This window comes from Rhinolophus sinicus, chromosome 4 (genome assembly GCF_057876585.1).
Source record: "Rhinolophus sinicus isolate RSI-liver-muscle chromosome 4, RSI-T2T, whole genome shotgun sequence".
NCBI classification, from domain to species: domain Eukaryota; kingdom Metazoa; phylum Chordata; class Mammalia; order Chiroptera; family Rhinolophidae; genus Rhinolophus; species Rhinolophus sinicus.
In genome coordinates this window covers 53,648,041-53,673,742 of record NC_142504.1, presented here as the reverse complement: position 1 = coordinate 53,673,742, position 25,702 = coordinate 53,648,041, and the positions used below count along the sequence as shown (strand labels likewise).

At 33.9% G+C, this 25,702-nt stretch overlaps 1 protein-coding gene across 4 annotated transcripts in view; it reads right to left on the bottom strand.

Annotated features, from left to right (window-relative positions):
* Positions 1 to 25,702, bottom strand: part of CDK13 (cyclin dependent kinase 13) — a 102,484-nt gene that overhangs the window by 61,967 nt on the left and 14,815 nt on the right. For all 4 annotated transcript variants that reach the window (XM_019710219.3, XM_019710222.3, XM_019710221.3 and 1 more), the window contains exons 2-5: positions 15,360 to 16,025; positions 10,107 to 10,277; positions 8,577 to 8,716; positions 6,897 to 7,067 (exon numbers count right to left, since the gene is read on the bottom strand). In XM_019710219.3, coding sequence (XP_019565778.2) covers positions 6,897 to 7,067; positions 8,577 to 8,716; positions 10,107 to 10,277; positions 15,360 to 16,025 — 1,148 coding nt within the window. The remainder of the gene's footprint in view (positions 1 to 6,896; positions 7,068 to 8,576; positions 8,717 to 10,106; positions 10,278 to 15,359; positions 16,026 to 25,702) is intronic.

The following is a 25,702-nucleotide window of genomic DNA, read 5'->3' as shown; positions in this document are numbered from 1 at the left end:
TAGTGATAATACCTGGGTCATTTTAATTTCACCTTTATTTTCCAAACTTGCAAAAATAAACTTATTACTTTTATAATCAAGTACAGAAAGCCTATACATTAATATTCGCTTTTCTTCTCCTCTGCCCCACTCAAAAAGTTACAAACTGTACATACTAACAGTGCTACATAAAAAGAGGGTAGTAGGATCTTAAAACTATAAATCCCTGGCCTGAGAGCCTTAATTGGAAATTTCACATAAAATTCCAGATACAAATGAAACACTGAGACTATAAGTTTTATCTTTTATATGACATAATGAATACAATACACGAGTAGGATCCTCCAGTACATAAAAAATTTAAACTTCCATGTGACTTTCAGTCCTGCCTCAATATGCTGCTGGAGGCCCAAAGTAACAGAAAACTGTATTTTTAATAAAATAACCTGCAAGTTCTTTCTTTTTTAAGGTGGAAAAAAAAAAAAGAAGACATAGTTTATAGTTGGTAGGAACAGACTCCTTTTATTAACAAAGTTCTCTTGTTTATTTGGTAGATTCCACAGCCTACAGTATTAGGTTGGTCCAAAGTAATTGCAGTTTTTGCAATTATTTTTAACCTTTTAAAATGCAATTACTTTTGCACCAACCTATATTTAATTTTTTTCCACTTCTTTTGAAACTCAACACCTACAACTAAAAATCCAATAATTATATATTAACTGAGTTAACAATAAGGAAAAACTTCTGGACAGAAATAATTTTGTCATTCATATATTAGTCTGATATAGATCTAGCAAGTATTAATCCTTCTGGTTCCCAGAAACTAGCCTGAATCAGGGATGTTATTTTCTTTAATCTCAGAACCATTCCATAGAACTTGCTAATTTGATAGAAATGTTCTCTAGCTGCACTATTGAAATGTAGCCAAGTGTAACTACAGAGCACTTGAGGGGTGGCTAATGTCACTAAGGAACTGAACTTGCCCAGGTCTAGAACCTAGTATAATAAACATCTGTGTAGTCAAAGAATGAACAAGTCAATCACACCGTAATGCTTCCTTCACAAAGCTTACAAGATATTAGCAGTTCTACATAGAGGGAATGAGTTCACATTTTTAAGAAAATGACACAGGGTAGGTAATTTTAAAGCAAGATATTTTGTGGGGGATATGCCAATCTTCCATTGCTTCATAAAACAAATTATGACAGTTATGAATTAGAATGCACTCCGCTTTACCTATCCAAATCGCACCCACGTTTAACATTCTACTTATTCCACAGAACCTGACCACTTTTGTATTTCATTCATTCATTTACTCAAAATTTAGTGATAATCTACTGTATGTGCTACACACTTATAAGTACAAAATAAAATAAAATTCAGTCCCTGCTCTCAAGGACAGGAATACAATATGAAAACATAATGACAAACTAAAATAGAAAATACTATAACAGAACTGTGTAGAACATGAAACGCAAATGTAGCAGAGTACCGTGTGGGAATCAGAAACTACAGAGGAAGTGACATTTGAGAATTCTTTCTCTGACCATACATTGACACTCTGTCACAAGCACTTATCAGAACACTGTTTTCTTGATTTTTAGGAAAAATTCAAAGTTAGATCATTCAAATTCCCTCATTAAACAAATACTAATATTGAAAGTATTACAGCTAACTTAATTTGTGCATAGTAAATACTGGTTTTTGGTTTTCCAGGACATTCTGTTAATTTTAAGAATCAAAATACTAATTTATTGGAGTGACATCATTATTTCGTTTTTTAAATCTGAATACTGAAATATTTACATCTCGAGATGGAGATTAATGATGGCATTTTTATTTCATACTGCACGTAACTGCAAAACAAAAGGTATTCTCTAGGGAATTACAAGCTGCATTAAAATTTTAAATTAAATATTATACTCATTCAGAAAGTACTTTTCTATAAATTCACAGTCCTCAGTGTAAGAAAATAAAGCAAAGCTTCTATTGCAAAATAATTCACATACTAGTTCAAAAACAGTGAAATATGAACATGAGAGTACTGAAATTAATACAAGTATATGCATCTCACTCTCCTTCCATACTTGAAGAAAATACAGATCTAGAGGTACAAATACTTTGTGAAACAAAAACTCCTCCTTCCTAATAAGTTTATCTCTCCTTTATTCCCCCAATTATTTCAGAAAAAATTCCTTCAGCACCTCTAAGTTTTTGCACAAAAATACACCCATGACTTGGTGATACCATTTAACTCTGTTTTCATAAGGACAATGATTTAAAACCAAATAACATTTCATTTTCACAAGTTTTCATGACTTTTTTTTTCCATTTTTATGTACAGCCAAGTTTTTAAAAAAAATTATGCTACCATTTTTATATAGCCAATGGCTTGTTATGATAATGCAAATGTGTATAAGTTCATATTTTACTTGATTGCTGTGGTTTGTAATTTTCATATTAAACCTGTTTTATGTATTTAGTTCCACTTTTTAAAATTTTATGAATTCTAACATGCAATATTAAATCAAAATTCCCATACTTTCTGCTCCAGCATGGCTGATGTATAATGTCAAACAGAATGGTCAAGATTAGAACTCAAGGACTCCAAATTTAGTTCCCTTTACACCAAATCATGCCGCCTCATCATGGTTCCCATCAAAATTAATATTCATTAAAAAAGTATTATGTATCACCTCATACCTGTTAGAATGGCTATTATCAAAAAGACAAGAAATAACAGGTGTTGAGGATTGTGGAGGAAAAGGAACCCTTGTGCACTGTTGGTGGGAATGCAAGTTGGTGCAGTCGACATGGGAAACAGTATGGAGGTTCCTCAAAATAATTAAAAACAGAACTACCATATGACCCAGCAATTCCACTTCTGGGAATATATCCAAAGGAAATAAAAACATTAGCTTGAAAAGAATCTGCACCCCATGTTCATAGCAGCATTATTTACGGTGGCCAAGACGTGGAAACAACCTAAATGTTCTTGGATGAATGAATAAAGAAAATGTGGTAAATATAGACAATGGAATATTATTCAACCATAAAAAAACAAGGAAATCCTACCATTTGCACCCACATGGATGCACTTGAAGGCCTTATGCTAAGTGAAATAAGTCTAACAGAAAAAGACAAATGCTATATGGTATCACTTATATGTGGAATCTAAAAAAGAAAAGAAAGAAAACCAAACTCTTAGAAAAAAAGATCAGACTTGTGGTTAACAGAGGCAGGGGGTAGGGAGAAGCGAATTGGAGGAAGGTGGTCAAAAGATACAAACTTCCACTTACAAGATAAATAAGTACTGGGGACATGATGTATAACATGACGACTAGAGCTAACACTGCTGTATGATACATAGGCAAGTTGCTAAGAGAGTAAATCCTGAGTTCTCATCTCAAGGAGAAAATTTTTTCCTTTAATATTTTCTTTCTTTTTGTTTTATCTGCATGAGAAGATTGATGTTAGCTAAACCTACTGCTGTAATCATTTTACAGTATATGTAAATCAAACCATCAGGCTGTACACCTTAACCTTTTCACTGCATTAATTGATTTCAAGTTTGTTCTCTAAAAGGTGTCAAAAATCCACAGAAAATAATTACAGTATTTATATTTTAAAGTAAATTCAGTTAAGGTGCTACATTTTATTAAAATAAATGATTACTTTAAAGTATTAAAATTTCCTATTGTTATTCATTCTTGAAAAACACAAAAATATAGAAAAATGTACATCTACTTTCCTAAACTTCCTTTCTGGAGCACTGAGCTCCTGGGGTAAAGTCGAATGCCGCAGTCAGCGGCATGGAAATATCATTCAACTACAGATGAACATCGCAGCGAAAATGTTAAATTTATACAGTGATATATGTCAGTTATTTCTCGATGAAACTGGGAGAAATTCCAAATCTATTTCCCATTTCCATGCTGCCTCACATGGTTCCCATCAAAATTAATAGATTCATTACAAGGAATATGTATCACCTCACACAGCTATTCTCAAAAAGGAAAGAAATAACAGGTGTTGGTGAGGATATAGAGAAAAGAGAACAAACCCTCGGGCACATTTGGTGGGACTGCAAATTGGTGCAACCACTATTGAAAACACTATGGCAGTTCCTCAAAAAATTAAAAATAGAACTATCATATGATCTACAAATTCCACTTCTGGATATTTATCCAAAGGAAACAAATACATTAATTTGAAAAGACATATGCACCCCATGTTCACAGGAGCATTATTGCAATAACCAAGACATGGAAGCAACCTAAGTGTCTATTAGAGGATGAATGAATAAAGAAAATGTGGTATGTATACATAAAATGAAATATTATTTAGCCTTAAAGAAGGAGAAAATCTTGACATTTGCTACCAAATGGATGGATCTTGAGGGCATTAGGCTAAATTGGTTGCCAGAGGCAGGAGATGTGGGGTAGGTGAAATGTGTGAAGGTAGTCAAAAGGCACAAACTTCCAGCTATAAAATAAATAAGTCACAGGGATGTAATGCGCAGAATAGTGACTGTAGTTAATAATGCTACACTGTATGTTTGAAAGTTGCTGAGAGCAAATCTTAAAAGTTCTTATCACAAGAAAAAAAAAACTGTAACTGTGGTAACTGATGTTAACTGGATTTACTGTGATCATTTCACAACATATACAAATATTGAATTATGTTGTTGAAACTAATATGTCAATTATATCTCAATAAAATAATTTTGAAAAGGGATAATGTTTTAAATTTTATACTCCCTCACATACTCGAATATATTTAACTAATAACTGGCACCTAAATTTAACTTTTTACGTAATAAAACACACTTTCTTATTTGTCATGACTCATAATTACAAACAGAATTATGGTGGGGAAAAACAGATGAGGGAACAAATACATGAAAAGCTATGATTTATAAAATACAGTGCTAGGAACTGTGGAGCAATTAAAATAAAACAAAATAATAAACAAAGGCTTCATGGAATTTATAATCTGGTAAAGAAAGTAAATCATGACCACAAATACAAAGAAACTATGAATACATGTTCAGAGGTAGTAGTCTTTCAAAAAGGATGGATAGGATTATAAGTAGAGAGCATTGATTGACCGATTCAGCAATTAGTCATTCAGTACCTTCTGTAGCCTAGTCACTGAGCTAGGAATGGGGTGTAACAGTGAATAAAACAGTATGGTTCCTATCCTCATGTGGAGAAACAAGTAACAAATCAATAAGGTTATTCTGGAAAAGGTTATGAAGAAAAAGACTAGCTAGGGCTTTTAACTTGTATGTGTCTATATGCAGTAGAAAGTGGGACGACTGGTCCGGTAAGGCCTCACTAATGAACAAAGCAACATCCAGGCAGAGACCTAGTTGATGAGAAGTCAGCCTTTCAAATTGTGAGTGCACATGTTTATGTGTGGTGTGTTTGTGTGTGTGCATGCATGCGTGGTTAGAGAAGTTTAAGCCCAGGGAAGCAGCATGTTGAAAGACTTTAAGGCAGAGAACTGCAATGGACTATCTGATGACTCAAAAGACCAATGTAACCGAAGTTTGGTGAGCAATCAGAAAAATGGCATGGAGTTGGAAAAACAGGCAGGGGTGTGATCCCACAGATCAAAGAAACAGGAGGTGGAGCGTATGTGGGAGAAATAACAAATATATCAATTTGACTAAAGTATGAGGTTAATAAAAAACATTTGCCCTCAAGTATAAAATTTTAATTTAATTCTTACGTCACAGTAAGAGAAATGTTTCCCTTAAAGGGATGAAGGAGTAACCGGCTCAAAAGGGCTAAAAGCCTTGCTAATAATAAGGTTGCACTGCTAATAAGCTAAGTCACAAATCCCAGACATACTAGCCCAAGTAAAACCAGTATCCTTTCAACCACTAGTAATGAAAAATAAGGTTAAAAATACAAACCGGGTTATAAAGTCAGGCTACAGAATATGGGCTTTATTATGGACAAAAACAAATGGAAGTGACATCAATGCATGAGTCTGATGAGCTCCACAGCGCACACAGAATACATTCAAGCAGAAGTTCCTTTATGCAGAACAATTACTATATATTATATCAATCATTTTACAATGCATTCCCCAGAATGAGAAAGAGAGAGAGAGAGAGAGAGAGAGAGAGAGAGAGACAGAAAGAGAGAGAGAGAGAGAGTAGTTAGGGACAGGAAGAGGCTAAGTTCCATGTTCAATCAGAACATACTTACTTTAATCTTTTATAGTTAGAGTTAATTTGAAAAAAGGATTCTGCTCTTCGAAAACCACAGATTATAAATAAGTTAACCTTGGCTCCAAAATCTTACTCTGAAGATCTAAAACCTACTGGCAGTAGAGACTTTCTTTCACCCATCATATGCTGCCCTAATTATAACTACTTCAATAAACACACCAATCGTTGTTTTTTTTCAGGTTTTCTGTTAAAAGCCAACCATATAACATTGCAGTTTATTAAGTTCTATTTTAGGTTAAGATTTCTGCCTCCACACTTTTAGAAATAACATATAAGCCTACTATAAAGTTTCTTTATATATTAAGGCATTATAACATTAAAAATGTAAGGTAAATATATTCTAATAGTACTACAAACTGTTTCTCAATCACTAAAATGAAGACTAAATACTATATTGATGCTCAAAAAGACAAATACTACTAACAAATACTTTATGTGTGATACCAGTAAACATGCTTTGATGTTTATGTAGGTGACTCAAAAACCACTAAAGTAAATAAAATAATTCTTCAACATAACTACATTTAAAAATGAAGTTTGACATTAAGGTAATAGTTTTATGTATCTAATACTCACTGAAATGTATTAGTAATTACTCAAATATCTATAACAAAAGCTGCAAGATAGCAAAATCATGAGACACAGAACTGGTTACGTAAGTATGCACACATACCTTTATCCTTCTTAAAATCCAAAGCATCTTCTTTATCAGTAACTATCTCCTTCATATTGATAATACTCTGGTGAGTAAGCTGCCGGAGTATTTTAATTTCTCGAATTGCTGTAATCGGAAAGCCTTCCTTTTCATTATCTAGACGTACTTTTTTTAAGGCTACCATTTCTCCTATTAGAAAATTAAATAAAACCAGGTTACCACATGACATTTTTCTTAATTTTAAATATATTTTAATTCATAATTTCTGTTCCTACCACTTGAAATTACAACCCACAAAATATATTTTAGTTTGCAATATACCAAATTATAATGTTGACAGTTTAAGAAATTAACATTCTGGTTAAGTAAATTATGGGATATTTATCCAAACTGTGGAATACTATACAAGTGTATACAAAGATAGGGTAGATCCATATGTATTGTTATTTTATGCTCTCCAATATATATTAAATGAAAAAAAGCAGGATGATGAAGAGTGGACACTGTCTCATTTTTAAAAAGTAAAGGACAGGAGGATAAATATATATAATAGCATATATAATATGCTAATATATGCATAAAATCTCTCTGAACAGATGAGAAAATTTTGTAGATTGTACAGGTAAGAACAGATGCTCAGACACAGTAATTTGCCCAAAGTTGCCCATTTACGCTCTAGTGAAAGTGGGATTCAAAATCTGGTTTATTTGTCTCAAAAGTATGCACTTTTCTCCCTATACTACATAGCCTCATAATTTAGGTATGAGTGAGTTTGTACTGGATAAAATCTAAACATTAAATTAAACACACACAGCTTCTATTATAAGAAACTATTCATCATAATAAAGTTTTGTTCAATCTACTTTGGAGAAGAAAAGGAATTCCGTACTTACAAATTTTCCAAAAGAAGAATGTTTATCCTTTTAATCATTAAAATGTATTTGATTCTTTTTTATGGAATTCTAAAATGAGGGTGATTCCTTGTTTTAATAAACAGCTTTAAAAGTTATAATTTAATCTCTTTCTGATAATGCATCATTATCATATTATTACTCCATGCTATAATTGCCTTCAGGAGTTTCTAAGTATAAGGTAATCTCCCCTGTATTAAAAGGCCTGAAACAGCTATGTGATTTTAATCTACTGGTTTATTTCAACAAGAAATTATAAGATTATACACTGGCTCTGTGCATTACTTAGTAAAATACATAGCATCTGACAGTTACTTTTTCCTCTTCTGCAAGGACTTTTAAAACTAAAACTGTCTCTCAATTTCCTGATTATGTTCTGAAAGATTAAGCTGCTAAATCTGGCCTCCAAATAAAGAGTAATTTCTACAGAAAAAAAAAAATATATATATATATATATTTTGGCCAAAATAAAAGTGTTGAATAAGGCTTACTAGAACAAAACTGACTACTAAGAAATAAGGTCAAGATACTTTTTTCCTCTGATTACTAACAATGTAAGAATTTATTCACCATAAAAGAAACCAAAACCCATCGTTCTACACCTCACAAATACTAAAGGAACACTTTAAAAATATATAAATATATATAAACCCATTTACATGTACTCATCTTACATAAGTGCACATATAAAATAAAAAACAAGATGAAACAAAAACATGATAAATTAGAAGAGAAATACAAATGATATTCCATTGGCCCAAAAATCCACAGCATTTGGCATTCTTACCAGTGTCTTTATCCCTGGCTTTGTAAACTTGTCCATAGGTACCTTCTCCAATAATTCCGATGATATCAAATTTATCCACGCAGCGTTTTCCCCAGTCAATATCTTTCTCTTTGATTTCACCATAGCGAGGCCCACATATTCTATCAAATATAGTTCTGAAGTTTTTATATACAATCAAGCAAATTGAATAGTATTTAATACTCAATATCCAACCTCCACCCAATCATATACTTTATTTCCCCTACCATTCCATATTTGTGATCTAAGACAAGCAACTCTGGGACTGGTATTATAAATTATCTTGAAAGTCAAGGTATCATTCACCACACTAACCCTTCTTCTGTAGACTAGCACTTAAACTGGGAAAGAGACGTAAAGCTTGTATGAAGGACTTTCAGAAATAAAACGTAATTTTTCAGTGAGTGGCCAAAACTGATACTAGTATGAAGAGTCAAAGTTCTCTAACCAACCTCCAGAAAATTTTTTCATTCTTTGACTACATGTATTAGCTTTCAAAAGATAAAATTTGGATAATGAACATTACCAAAAATCTAACTATAAGGCTTACAGACAAATGTAGACTTACGGCTAGATAAAATTATCTTAAAAATGGAAACACCAGAAAGACTTTTAGTCTAAGAGAGTACAGAAGTATTAAAATCAACTCTCAGGAATCCACACTTTAAGTGTGTGCGTGTGCGTGTGTGTTATATGATAAATACCTGACATTCTTCAAAGAGATACATAATGCTGTAGTATTTTAATATTCTGTAGATAACAAATTCAAAAAAAGGAATAAAGCTATTAATACTCAAGGAGATACTATCTTAAAAGTTTTCTAGCTTTCTGCTCCATACTAGAAAATCACCTCATACTCCTCAGGGTTGTTACCTGAACAGCAATGCTTAATTGGATCTAACTCAATCTTACTCACATTTTCAATTGGTTAAATAAAAGTAAAAACGGAATCAACATTCTCCCCCTTAACTGAGGAATAGGTTTCAAGGGAAAGAGTTATCTCCACGTACTTACTTACTTATCTCCATGAAGCTAATTTATAACACAAATTTCAAACCTTCTTCGATTCCACCTCTTGCAAAATGAAGAATGAATTCACTTATGGGAAAAAATGGAGCTAAAACCAAAGGAAAGCAGAGCAGCTTGCCCATTACTAATTTTGTTTGAGCTCACTGAATGCCAACTTCCACATTGTCCAATTTCGGTGATTCTGTGTTATTTAAATATCTTAATTATAGAAGTTATTGTATTGAACACATGCAATAGACCAAGAAATTAATACATTACAAATTGTGACAGAAAATTAAATGTGATTTTATTAGTCATTTTGAATAGGTATGCAGGCAATTATGAAAATTTTTTTTCAAAACGCTAATAGAATTTATTCATATACTTAAATTAAGGAATAAATACACTTTTTATTATTTTAAATCTTAATTTTGTTTTATGATTTTATGATGATCCAGAATTATCTCTGATCAATTTAAGAGCAGGTAGAAAGCAAGCACATACTTAGGCCTCCTTTTACTATGTAACTGTGTTGCCGTTTTCTTTTCCTCGGGACTCTTGGACAGATCATCTCCTCCTGGTAGCTCAGGGGGCAGTGGTAAATCAGCAAGTAGACATCGGAGTTTCTTTTCTACTTCTTTTTTAACTGCTTTTACTGAAATATTTCCTCGTAAACTAAAAAAAGAAAGGAGTCAGATAAATAACAAAACACAAAAAAATATTTCGTTGAAAAATTAAAATGCAGCCATGTTTTACACTTAAGTAGCATGCAATGGCAAAATACTAAACTGAGTTTCTTTACTTTCCAGCTAAAATAATATACTATATCCACTGCAAAATATTAAATGTGGGGGTAAAAACGATACAGAACTAGAGCAAAACTAAGGAAATGTGAACAAAGTATGAACTAGCAATAATGGTCCCTTAACTGTAACAAACGCACCATACTAATATATTAATAATGAGGAAACTCAGTGTAGGGTATACGGGGACTTCCTAGAGCATCATTGTAATTTTAAAACTGTTTTTAAAAAATTGTGTATTTTTAAAAATTATATATAATTACTATAAAACTACATTAAAATCGAAAGTCAACTGGTCATGTTTTACAAGAAAATTTATTAATTTTGTAATAGCACTGGTTTGATTCAGTGAAGGGACAAAAGTTGTCTTGTAAGAAATAAACAAAACTACATGCTGTTATTCATCTTTCCCATTTAAATAACCACAAACAACTAATTTAGCTGCACCTCTTTTCAGGTTAATTTTTCTAAACTGGACACTGATTCTTCTAAATTTTTTTAAGGCTCTAGCTTACTAGAATTGCAAGTGAAACTTTCAGCTTAGTTATGTACTTATTATGACTGAATAAACAGCTCTGACTTTTAAAGTATATCTGAACTTGGTAACTGATTTTAAACCTCCCAGATATTACAAAATCTGTTATCTAATAATAGAACATGTTGAAAGAGAATCGTAAAAGGACAGTAACATTTGGACTTCACATACTTACATGGCAGTTACGAGTCCCGTAATGAAAAGGTTTAGTGAGACTACACTGCTGTGGTCATAAGTTACTAATAAAGTTATCAACATATCATTTAATTTTAATTCTACCTTCTATTAGTTTTGAACATTAGTATTATTGTAGAACAAATGGTTCCTTTAATACCATCTGATAAAAACTATCAATAATCATAATAAAATTGTACCTGTTCTTCATAACCCTGTGTTACTCCCTAGAAGGTTCTTTAACAGAGAAAACATGCTCAAAAGAAAATTGGTTTGCAGTTTTATTTTTAAACTAATAGTATCACAGAGCCCACTTTTCAATTTTATTGTCCCATTCAACAAATCCAGATTGCACACCCCTATGTGCCTGGTATTACATAAGGCACTGAAGAGGTAACAACAAAAACAATAACAAATGCATTAAAATATTGTTCCTCTCACAAAAAAGCTCACAGATTTTTGGAAGACACCATCAGTTAAGCAGTAGGATAAAGTCCTATACAAACAGTTACCCAAAGTAATGTAGTGACTAAAGGGTAACTAAATCAGGATTCCAAGACAGTAAAAACTTCTTTCTAGAAAAGACTCTGTTTGAACTCTATCTGAAAATAAGCCTATTTAAAATAATTTATTTAGAAAACTGTAGTCGTTAACCTGTATTTAGGCTTTACTCAAAAATTCTCATTTATCTGAGGATTCAAATCAACATTTTTTGGGGGGGAAAAACTAAACTAAAGTCTTAATTTTACTTATAATTTGAAATTTAAAAGACTGCCTGTATTCAAATATATCATTATATGAACTATCAAATTCAGCAAGATTCCCCGACTTAAGAGAAATGAAATATTGCTTTCCAAGAATAACGTTATATAATTAAAAACATTGTATTTTCACTGAATACTTGCAATAACCAAATAGGAAATGTGATTTTTAAAAAGTTTCCATACACTGCAACAAAAACAATACAATGCCTTAACAAGAAATTTACTAGGCCAACAGAAGAAAATTAAAAAACATTTGACTGATGAACATAAAACTAGATCTGAATGAATGAAAAGAGAACATGTTTTTGTATAGGAAACTATAATGCTGTAAAGCTGTCAGTCTCCAAATTAATCTATTACATTAACAGAGTCCCAAACAAAACCCAAGGAAGAGTTTTTTAAATACAACCTGACAAGCTGACTGACATTACAATTTGTCTAAGAATAAAAGCAAACTACTGCCACGAAATTTCTAAAAAAGAATAATGAAGTGGGATTTGCCCTGTCATATGGTCAGCCTGTCTAAAAAGATCTCAAACTAGAAGCCAAAGGCTGGTTGAAGTCAAAGAACATATATTGTCTACCCAAAGTTTATAAAACACTATGATTTAATTGTCAATATTTTTAAATCAGAAGACTTACATAAACATTCAAATTCCAGGCTTCTTAAAAAAAAAAAGAAAACTCTAGCAACAGTGGGCCCAAATTCATGTACAGCAACAGCAACACTGAGGTTGAGGTTGAATATCTGGGCTGTTCACTAGTCAGTCATTTATCCCATCCCCTCACTTTTACATTACCTGCCTACCCCTATAACAGAAATTTGAGTTTGAGAGCCAATATACCATGCATCTAAAGAAGTTGAAACAAAAGGTACTGGCAAATAAATAATAAAGCATGTTAATAGAAAAGAGAGTGCAGAAACATACAGGAATCTGTAAGAATGTTTATATATGGCACTACAAGTCAGTGAGATGGATTATTCAATAAATAATGTTAGTAATTGGATCTATTAGTCTACAAGGTGATAGAGGAGAGCCTCATCTTTCTTCTTCATATAAAATCCAAAACCAAATTTCTGTGAGATTTGAGTTAACCTTTTTTAAATTTATAAACTCAGAAGTTTTAAAAGATCTAACTACACTTTAAAAAGGAAAAATATATAGCCAAAAACAAAATGAATAAATCAACAGACTCTGAGAGGCTAAGTTAAGATCCCTCACATAAGGAGCACCTACAAATCGATGAGAAAAGGGAAAATAATTTTAAGGAAAGTCCAGCGTAAAATATGAACAAGCAATTCACTAGGAAAAATAAACAGCCAATGAATGTTCAAAAAGATGCTATCTCTCAATAATTAGAAAGATGTAATATTAAATCATTACATATTTTAAAGATTGTCAAAAATTCAAAATTGACAATATTCAGTGTTACTGAAGTAATTTCATACATTTTGGTACATAAACTGGTACACAGTCTTACTGAGAAACAATTTGCCAGTTTCTATCAAATTTTTAAATGTGCATATTTTGCTCACAGCTATACTACAAAAACTTCTCACATGTGTATGAAATATTGATATAAGGAGTTTAATAGCTAACAATTACAAATCTAAGCAAAAGAGTTACTAAGAGCATGAAGCATCCATTCCTATAGATAGGAATACTGAACCTATCTATATCAACATGGAAAAATCTCCATCCAACACAGTAAATGAAAAACACAAGTCAAAGAATATTACACATAGTATGATCCTAATATTTTTTAAAAAACATTATATGAAAACATAAATACCAGTCTATCTTATGATTTTTGGAAAGCAATGGATTCCAGGTCTGGGAGAGAAGCAAAGTTCAAAGTGAGCCTAAAAGTTATTACTTGGCTAGGAAACAAGGAAGCACTCAAAAACCAACAGGGTCGTGTCAAAAGGACAGAATCAGCTTAAAGAGTTCCCACTGGCCAAATTTCAGACCTGGAACATCAAAAGGAAGAGTGACTAACTGGTGTTGAATTAATCTTTGGTCACACACATATTAGCAGTAGTACTCAGGAGTCTTAAAGAAGCTTCTATATCCTGAAACATACAAATACATTCTAAAAAAGAGCAAAGATGCAACAAAAAAGAAAAGCAGAAAAGACAGAAAAGAAGGTGGGTAAAAAAAATTTTTGAATGACCAAGTATAAAATGTGCCACCATCTCTTTAAAAACAAACGCATAAAGAATGTCCTTCTTAAGTATTTACATGGGTACAGTCCTGAGTTCCTGAAAATATAATCAGTAAAAATGTATCCCTAAAGCATATAAGAATAAAGTAGCGAACAAGCAGTCCCACTAGTCCAGAATCACTGGATTCTCAGCAACTGGGTTCTTCTCTCACTAATGAAGTGACTCAATTCTGTCCTCATGCCTCCCTGTGCTGGAGAGTCCATTCCAGCACTCATCAAAACTACAAATCACTATCATTATGAATCTCCAGTGCTCCTAACAGGCAAACCTGGAAATACCACAGTTAGAGTCGTACAGTGGGGTAACACTTCATTAAACTGGATGGGGGTCTCCCAGCAACATTTTTGCTTGTAGTTAAAGGACACCTCAGAAGGCATGAATTGTTATTTATTTTTTATTTGTTCTGTTATAAAATTTTCATAATGCTAACCAAAGTGAGCACTTGAAAGACCTGCCCACATGGCATTTTTATCCACTTGTTTTCAAATTCTATAAAGATGTCATCTAGGAAAATTGCCCATATAGCTGCTTTTTAACAAAAAATAGCGGGGAAAACAGCTCTAATTTCTTCATAAAAATAAAAATGAAAAAAATTAAGTAGTATAATAGGCAAATATCACACAATAGCATAATGCTTCCATCCTAGCATACATTTAAGAAACATTCTTAGAATTGCATTTACTTTAGACAAACTTACCTTCATTCTCTTAAAAATAAAATGTTTCAAAATAAAAAACAAGCCACATCCCCAATATTCATAATAGAAATCTGTAAACATGTTAAAGGAAAGCATTATGGGTTTTCTGTAATATGTAATTAATCTCTAATTGCAAAAAGTTTTTGAAAGTCAAGAAAAAACTACTAACAAGTGATGAATTCAAAAAGCTACCAAAAGTGATAAATTTAAAAGGCTTCTGAAGAAACTTAGAAATAACCAAGATACATGCTTTATACCACCCAGAACAGACTCTTTCATAAAATGTCCTGTCTCTGACAGTATCATCGAGAAATACTAAACCAAAATAAATACTGGCATTTCTAATTCCCAAACTCAAACTGATATTTATACATTGCATTCCTGGAATTCTTAGCCTAAACTATAATTTTGCCATTCTACAAGCCATGTGCTTCATTTTAAGACATATATAATAAAGAGAATTAATTCACTTACTTATAGTCTGTAAAGTTTTTTAAAGAAAAAAAAAACTTGTATTTTTTTCTTTAAACAGTTATTGACCAAATTTTGGTGCTTACCTATTATCAGCATCTTTATCTTCGGGCAGCATGGGAGGCAAAGGTAAAGGTGGTAACGTAGAGGTCACTATAGCCACATGCTGTTCCTTCTCCTTGGTGCCTATGCTCGGCGTCAGTGGTTTACTTTTCTCTTTAAGAGATGCTGGTTCCTCCTTTGTAGCAGCAGTAGATTTACTCTCCTTCCCAACTATAGTTGCTTTCTTGACGGCTTTATCTACAATCAAATTATTGTCCACCTTTGTTACCTGAAGAGGTGGCTTTGTTTTTGCCTTGTCGTTTTTTACAGCTCCACCACTGGAGGGAGAAGGTGCATGCTCAGCCTTCAGTTTCTTCGCATCCTTCACATGGTTGGTCTGTGAGGCACCGGCACCAGCTTCTGTGTGCCCCTTGGTTGGTGTTGAAGTGTTCGAGGCTTTGGCAGCTTTGGCGGCAGCCTCAGCAGCCTTAGCCGCTTCTGCAGCTTTCGCTGCTTCTGCAGCTCGTGCTGCCTCTGCGGCCCGGGCTTTTTTATTCTTGTTCAATTCAGCTGCCAGGCTACTCTTCAGAGTTAGTGTGCTAGGAGAAATGCTAGAATGACGACTTCTGGATCTAGACAATCTGTGCCTGCTACGTGATCTTGAATGCCTAGATGAATATGGGCTTCTGCTTCGGGATTTAGCAGACCGTCTGGTGGAAAATAATTAAGAGTTAGAATTCAGAAAAGTTCAGTTTGAAATTTATGAAAACTTCTAATTCGAGCCATGAAATGAAAGCGATTTAGAGATTTAATTTAAAAATCATAATATAGTTTGTATGTTTTTTTTTAAAAAAGTATGAATATTATCTGATGATCTGGTAGCTATAGTTTTCTTTAAAACAGGGTGACTGTCTTAACCTTGGTCTAGCCTACGAATGTTCAGGCGGAGCTGGATAAAGGTAGATCTCTGTGAGTAGAAATACTGTTAAGAATTAGGAGGAAAAAAGTGTGACAAGGCATCAACGCTGTCTCAAAAAACAGAAGCCGGCAACAAGGAGAGCAGCAGTAGGGTGAACTCTGACCAATCTTCTACGAGGGAGACAATCTCTACATTTCAGAAGCACCCTCACCAGTAAGCTCAGAAGTACTGCTCTGTCTACAGCAAGAGTGAAAAACACAAAACCTGTCATTAGGCAATAAGTAAAAGTCTCTAAATCTTGGAAAATACTTAATACTTACTGTGTAATTCGCTTCTCAAAAATTATTGGAAAACATAAAACTAACATTTAAAACCATAGTGGCAACCAAAGCTCCTCTAAAACAAATGCAGCACAGAATCCAGTGAGCTTTTCAAATCCATATCAAAACTTAAACAAAATACGAGACAAAGCACTCATACCAACCCAGGTATCTACAGCTTACAGATAAAAAACTGAATTTAAAATATTAGGTTACCAAAGTCAATTCCGCACTCGCTGCGTAGTAGTCGCATTGGTTATTATCATATCGCCGCTACCCTCTCCCTCCAATATGCTTTATGTTGTGATCAGGGAGGCTGCCCTCAATACACCCATCTTCTAGGTCCTCGTGCCATCTGTCAGTGGCAGAAGATCAGAAGGCAGAGAAAGGCTGGATTATTTCTTCCCAGCTCCCTCCCTTCTCTGGCCACATTTTCTGACAGAAGCTGTGTCCCTCTACTACCATGGCACCTGACAGGCACCTCCTTCTCCACAGCTGTCACCAGCGTCCAGTAACACCATTATTTTCCTTGCCCCTTTGAGCTGCCCACTGTAACTAGTGAAAACATTCCTTGTAGGTTCCTTAATCCACCCCTATGTCTATGGCCCTTCATTAAAGCCTCTTGAACCATCTGAGTTGGATTCAGTTTCCTTCTAGAATCTTGCCTGATCTAGTTGCAAACCAGGTCTTAAATCCAGACCTTTTGACTCTGAAGTAGGTAAGTTAACACAATGAACACATTAACACACTCCCTAAGAGAAAGTTCTTGCTAACATTTTGTGGAAGTTATAGCGAGAGCGTAAATGGGGAGAAAGCAAATAAACTTCTAGAAACCCATAATTAAGATGGGTGAAAGAAAAGGAAGAACTGGACATTTTTGTTTACCTGACATTAGTATAGTATGGAGAGAAAAGTGTAGAAAAGGAAGAACTGGACATTTTTGTTTATCTGACATTAATATAGTATGGAGAGAAAAGTGTAGAAATATTCCACAATTCTAGTATGAAAAACAAAATGATTAGGTTTAGAATAAACGCAAATAATATAAATTCAACTTCTCCCTCATTCACTCTTTCAAAAACATTTCAAAATGTACCAAGGGCCAACTAGTATTCAGCACTGAGCTACTGCTTCATACAAACTTCATATAAAGTATTCATCACATTATTTTCGATTAGTAAGGACAGTGATTGAGAAAATAGTCTAACACTTGTGTATCATTAGATATCTATGTATACACTAATCCTTAAAATCACCAATGAGCTTATAGTTATTCATGGAAATGAGAGGCGATGTTTGGCTAAATATAAAGTGATAAGTTGGCTGTAACGTATTTTGGATAACTTTAATATAGTAACCAAAAGTGTCGTATTATGAAACAATCAGCCCCTTTTTAATTTTCTCCCCAGTAAGAATTAAGAGTCTTGGACCTCAAAACAGGCCTGATTGATATAAGTGGTGTTTCCACACCCTGATCAGATACTGATGAGCAGCAGAAAAGCACACAGCAGGAGAAAGCAGAGAGACTGTCATCTCATCAGGGGTAACAGCACAGACCTTTTCTCAAATAAACTTTCCTACACTAGCATATAGACACATACATTTTATTTAACTGGGAAATTTATGATCAGTGAATTTTACTAAGAGCTACAAAGATATTGGCTAAAAATCCCAACACAATTAACTCCTCTGGCATATTAAATTATTCTTTTCTGGATAGAATCTAAATAAGAGAGCTATCAGTAAAGACTTTTAAAAAGTTCTGCTCCATAAAAGGGATTTGTTTTTTTCTTAAGATATCTTGGGAATGACGTATTATGGTATATTATCAACTGAATTCTTCTAGACACATCCTCCATTCCTCTGCAATTGCTCTATTTCCTTCAAAAGTTCCTTAACTTTTTAATTTCATGTCCTAGTAAACTTGCATTCTCTCAGGTACTGCACATCTGCTAATAAATTTCAATTCTATATTTACTGTTATAACACATAATTTGGGAACATGAAACATAAATATAAAATTCAAGTTTAGGTCATTTTTACTAATGATCTAATACTTCAGCCATACAAAGTTATGAGGGTAAGAGAAGTAGATCTCTAAGACTGTATAACGAATCGCAGCATGATGTCTTACTAAAAGAACTGAAAAGGATCGTATAGACAGCAAGTTCTTGTTTTATAGATAAGACTTTTCTTCTTTTTAAACATGTTTTCTCTAGTACTTTTATACTATAGATTTTGCAGTGAATATGTATTAGCTGTTTCCTGTTTGTTGTTAAATGTTTTTAAGGTTATAGGATCTCTTTAAGAAGTGAAGATACCTTTTGATGTTTGTAACAAGGTTTCCCAAATTCATACAACACAAAGCAGAACCAGGATAAAAATCCAGCATCCTGAAACCCAACTGCTTAATGCTCATTGTTAATTAGGTTAGTGTCCCTCACAGAGAGACACAGCACAGTATACTGTTCACCTGATCAAATCACACAATCTCTCTGAGTCCAGGTCTTCTGAAATTGTGCCCAAATAGCAAACACTGATTCTCAAAAATTTTACTATAATATCCAATCCCTCATTGCATAAAACAATATAGAACAGCTATCCAATAAAACTTTCTGGGATGACAGAAATGTTCTATACGTGGGATATCCAATATAGTAGCCACTATTCACAGTACTTTTTTAGCTTAATTTTTCTACCCTGTTTATTTCACATGCTAATAGCAGCTGAGTTCATTTCTAAAACTTGTTGACAACCCCTCAAAAAAAGGTATAAAACACTTCCCATGCAAGGATAGTTCAACATATGCAAATCAATAAATGGGATACATTACCTTGACAAAACGAAGGATGAAAATCCTATTATCTCAATAGATACAGAGAAAAACATTTGACAAAATTCAACACCTGTTCATGATAAACACTAAATAAACTGGGTATAAAAAGAACATGCCTCAACATAATAAAGGCCGTATATGACAAGCCCACAGCTAACATCATACTCAACAGTGACAAGCTGAAAGCTTTTCCTCTAACATCAGGAACAAGATAATGATGCCCAATTCTCACCACTTTTATTCAACACAGCACTGGAAGCCCTAGCCAAAGCAATTAAGCAAGAAAAAGAAATAAGAGGCATCAAAATCAGAAAGGAAGAACTAAAATTTTATTTGCAGGTGACATGATCTTAGATAGAAAACCCTTAAAGACTCTACCAAAAAGTTATTAGGAATAATAATTCAGTCAAGTTGCAGGATACAAGATCAATATACAAAAATCAGTTCTGTTTCTATACACTAACAACAAACTACTGTAAAAAAAAAATTAAGAGAACAATCCCATTTACAATAGCATCAAAAAGAACAAAATGCTTATAAATAAATTTAACCCAGGAGATTAAAGAAACTGAAGACACAAATAAGTGGAAAAATGCTCCATGCTCATGGACTGAAAGAATTATTATTGTTAAAATGTCCACACTACTCAAAGATTTCTACAGATTCAATGCAATCCCTATCAAAATTCCAATGGCATTTTTCACAGAAATAGACAAAACAATCCTAAGATTCATATGGAACCACAAAAGACCTTGAACAGTCAAAGCAATCTTGAAAAAGAACACAGCTGGAGACAACACATTTCCTGATTTCAAACTGTATTACAAAGCTATAGTAATCAAAATAGCATGTCGTGTATTGGGATTATAAGAGATCTATTAACTATAACAGTACTATGGCAGCATCTTAAATTTATCTCCTGTTTCAAATCTTCCTTCACCCTAACTAATCCATACTTGCACGCAAAGTGAACACCTCCCTCTGACATCAGTTCCTTGCCAGTCTGTATTTTTACTTTCACTACTCTCCTCCACCCATTTACCCAGGCTAGAAATCTACCCAATTCCCTTGTGCCCATACCGCATACCATCAATTGTCTCATTTTACTGATTCTAATTCTACATTCCCTTACATACATACATCTCTGCATGTTTCCTACTGCTACCGTAATAAATTACAACAGATTTAGTGGCTTAAACAACACAAATTTATTATCTTACAGTTCTGGAAGTCAGAGGTCCAAAATCAGTCTCAGAGGGCTAAAATCAACATGTCACCAGAGTTTTATTCCTTCTGCAATCTCTTGGGAAAACCTGTTTCCTTGCCTTTTCCAACTTCTAAAGACTTTCCATGCTTTGGTTCACGGTCCCGAAACAATCCAACCTCAGCTTCCTGCTCCATTTATTTCTAGACACCATAACCACACTAATCCCCACTGTTCAGTGATTATCACATGTCCCCAATTCACTCACTGTCCTTCTTTTTTAGTAGCTATTCCAAACCTTTGCAACTTTCTTCATGCTCACACCACCATTCCCAGTCTTTTTCTTAACATTACCTTACTTTTCTATTTCACAGAAAAAACAACAACAAAGATTATCAGGCATGTCTCCTACCTGCAAACTGAATCTGCATCTCCATCCAGCTTACATCCCGCCTGAGTAGAGGCGCTTCTCTTCCCACCCCAGGCTGAGCCCTCAAGCAGGCTATGGGTCCCGTGCTCTCTAGATCCTCACTTCACAGAGTGTGGCCCACAGCCCTGCAGCATCAGCATCAACACAGAGCTTGTCAAAAACACTGTATCTCAGGCCCCAACCCAGTCCTTCTGATTTCGAACCTGCGTTTCACTAGATCCCCATTAAAGTCTGAGATGCATTAGGCCAGGCTCCTCTACTGCAACTCTATTACTGGTGACTTCAACCTTTGCTGTCCAATTGCTATTTCCCCTCATGGAATAAATAATTCAAGTCTCTCAGATATTTAAAAACAGACCAGAAAAAAAAACAAGCAAATGATGGTAACTTGATGTTGTATTTTTACCTCTGCTTCCAGATACAGCCAAATTCTGGCTCATACCTTCCTCACCGCAAAGACTGAGGTGACCAGTGGCCCATATACTTTTTCTTGGGGGTGGAGGGAGGTGGAGAAGGGAAGAAAAACTAAAAATATCATTATCTGTGACGACCATGTTGACACACCCTTAAAAACACTTCCTAACCACTTCCACTACCTTTGCCCCCGATTATTTTCTTACTTCTCTGGCTGTTTCTCAGTGTTCCTTAAGGTTCTTCTTCACTATACTCATTCTCCTACAGTAACTTAATTTATGCTTATGTATGGCTTAAATCATCACCTAAATACTGATTACACCCCCAAGTCATCCTCCCTACTCCCAACTATCCTACACGCAACCTCAACAAAATACAGCTAAAACTACTAAGCTTCCTCTCCAAACCCACCCCCTTTACCTATTTCTCCTTAAATATACCCTATTCTCAGGCAGTGGTGTCCACTGAAATAGCAGAAATGCAGAAGTCATTCTATATTCCACACGGTCCCCTCCTCCCTTCTTCCATATCCAGTTGATCTCCAAGTCCTGCCAATTCTATATTTAAGCATCTCTCCCATTTTCCCGTCTCTTTTATCCCCATAGCTACTATTTCACATTAGGTCCAACATCATCTCCCACTTGGCCCAATTGGTATAGAGACCAAATAACATAAAACATCATTTCTAAAATATACGTTTACCAGGTTGCCCACCTCTAGTCTCTGCCTTTTCCAATTTACTCTCCATACCACCACCTGAATCTTTCAGTAGTTATCCCTCTACCAAAACGTCAGGCTTGCACTGCATATAAAGACCCTGTCCAGCCATCCCAGAGACCTTGTCCAGTCTTTGCAAAACACAAAGTGCCAGGCCTAGAATGTTTCTCTCACATTCCTCTCTTCACCTCTTTTATTTGCCAAGCAAAGGGATACTTCATACCAGAGCACCAGGTCTACCACACCTCCATATGCCTTCCCTTATCAAGCCAGGCAGCTGAAGATGTTCCTGGTCTCATGATCCTACTACCATCCTTTGACCACCTCATTAGAATCATAATTAATCTGTCCTCCCCAACTAAACTGAGATCACTGTATCTTCATAGCCCTAACTAGCAGAGACATGGCAATGACAGACGCTCAATAAATATTTCCAGAATTAAGTACACGGCTGACAGTGCTCCTACTGAATGTACTTCACCTTCGTTAGCCTAGTAGTAAGGGGCTACATGGTCTGCTGGTCCTAATCTACCGTTGCTTATCAAGTTCTGAATTTGCCTAATGCTTCCATCCATGCCTTGACTCCCAGATTCACCTCCTGAGAAATTCTCTTCCCTCCCTTTTCTACTTCAGTCCTATTCATCTTTCAAGGCCTAGATCAAAAGTCCTTCCTTATTCACAAAGCCTTACCACCAACTCCAAGAAGCATGCTCTTCTTTCTTTGAATCCCCATAGCACTTTATCTGCATTCTTCTTATGATCTTTATCACTCTTAACTTTGTATTTTATCTACCACATTGTCTACTAGACTATATCCTCTTTGAGAAGTGGAAACCAGGTCTAATTAATTTTATCATTCCACAGCCCTTAGCATAATACTACACAAGCAGTCATCTTATATTGAATGAACAAACATACCCCATTGAACTTCAGTTTACAAAACACTTTTATAAGCATTTTTCATTTGACTTACTCTTCACAGCAAGCAAGGTATAGAGAAAGCAGATGGGAGAACTAAAATAAAAAGTGTTAAGACATTTATTTACAGGCCAGGAGCTACGAAGGGGTAGAGTCAATATTTAAGACCAAGTCTTCCAATTTAAATCCACGCACTATTATTCTACACCCTTCCTTTCAATTTATTCAATTCTTATCTATCTTCATGGATCAAGCTCAAGTCCCATTTCCTCTGTAACCTCCCCATTTGCTGAAATCACATCCACTTGTTACACACTGCCTTGTATTTTATATCTTTATCTTTTAAAAACATAAACTGCATTATGTCAAGCCTTTGCCTAAAACTCTCCAATGGCTTCTCACTGCATTTAGAATAAAAGTAAAAATCTTTACTGTGATCCACAAGACCCAAATTGTCTCTCATCTTTATTACATCCTCCTTCACTCATGAGGCTCTTTTCTGATTCTTCAAAAGGTCACCTTTCTCCCTGACTTGGTATCTCAGCACACAGTGTTTTCTCGTGGGATGCTGAGATCATCACATTGCTGGCTCTTTCTCGTCATTCAGGTCTCCATTTATCAACTCCACAATGAGCATTTCCTTCACTAGAAAGATAAATTAGCACATATATAACCCCTCCTCCATCACTGTCTTGTTTATCATTATATCCCCAATGCCTAAAACTGTGTCTCGCATGCAGTAAAGGATCAAAAGGTATTTATTGATTTGATGAATACAAGAGCAAACAACAAGTTATATACTTTTCTCAATGGCTACAAATACTAGCAGAACGCTTTGCATAACTGATATCCATCTAGTTAACTAATGATTATAGGTCCACTGATAAAATTCTACTTAAACTAAAAAGTTAGGAGACAATTACATTTAGTTAATTAGCTTCTTCATATAAACATTGAGCTGAATTTATTTTTATTAACAATCAAACATTTGACATCCATTATCAATTAGGATTTAATGAGCAAAACTAATTTTTCTAACGTAAAACAGCCCTTATTTTTAATAACTAGAGGGTCTTCGTGATAAGAAAAATAATAGTCACGCTAGAAATACAAATCACCAATAAAAAAATTAAAATGCTCCCTTCTCTTTAGTAACCAGAAAAGGTAAAATAAAATAATGGTAATAAATTTGCATCCATCAGAATGGCAAAAAGTGGAATTTTGAAATTATCAAGTATTCTTGATAATGCAGAGAAATGGTCACACATAAATTATCAGAGAATATAAAATTGCTAAGCCTTTTTAAAAAGGCAATTTGGCAGTATTTATCAAATGTTTTTGATCTGCAATTTCACTCATAAGAACAATTCCATTTCTGTCAAAAAGTTATTACACAATATCCTTTAAAGGGTTGTTTGTAATATAGAAAAAAATAGCTTAGTGCCCAACAATTGATGGTTAACTAAAGCTTGATAAACTTCATTATGGAATTATATGTAGCCATCTGGAAAGATCTTCAAATCATACCACTGAAAAAAAAAACCATGTAGATAACAACATTTATGGCATAACATTCTTAATGTTTATGTGTACATACGCTTGTATGTAAGTATACGAGTATACACAGAAAAGGTATGTATACCAATCTCCTTACATGGTTATATATTTAGAAGAAAATGGAAATGAAAAAAACATTAAAGGGTTTCTTTCACATATTGTTCTGCATGCCTCTGTACTGCTTTCAAGCATTTCATATGTAAGTTTTAAACAGAGTGTACAGGTTAAAAGTAGTAAAATAATTTTATTACAGAAAACTGAAATATACAGAAAAGCTTAAAGATAAACACCATCAGAAATTACTATAAACCAAAATGAATACTATGAAAAATCAATGTTACATTCTTTAATAAAAATGAAAAAGGTTGTGCAGATTTATTCCTATTTCACTACACCAACTGCTTAACTTCCAAGAATTAAATCTAGAAAATCATGAGTGCTTTAAGTAACACTAATTACATAAAGAAAATGCTATCAACATTAATACATAATTTTTCATAATGAATAGATTTCTTCTTCTCCTAGCCCCTAGAACAATAATGGGTATTACACAGGCTCATGTTTAAGAATCAACCAAAGCATCCAGAATTTTTTTCTGACACCAAAAATTAGACTCTGAGGGAAACAATTTTAATCAAAAAATAAAATTAGACATTTATGAAAAATTCACAGCATCATTTTGTAGACAAACACTAAATACTTTCCCCATATGATCAGGAACAAGAAAAGCAAGTCCAATCTCACCACTTCTAATCAACATTGTACTTGAGATTCTAGCCATTTCAATTAGGCAAGAAAAAGAAATAAAAGGAATTCAGCCTGAAAAAAAGTAAAACTAACTGTAGTATATAACATAATCTTGCATATAGAAAATCCTAAGGAATCCACTGAAAAATATTAGAACTAAGAAACAAGTCAGCAAGATGGCAGGAAAAATGATCAATATAGAAAAATATATTGCAGTTCTATGCACTAATAATGAACAAGCAAAATGAAATTATGGAAAAAAAAAAAAACACGCCCATTACAAAAGCCTTAAAAAGAATAGCTAGGAATAAATTTAACAAAAGAA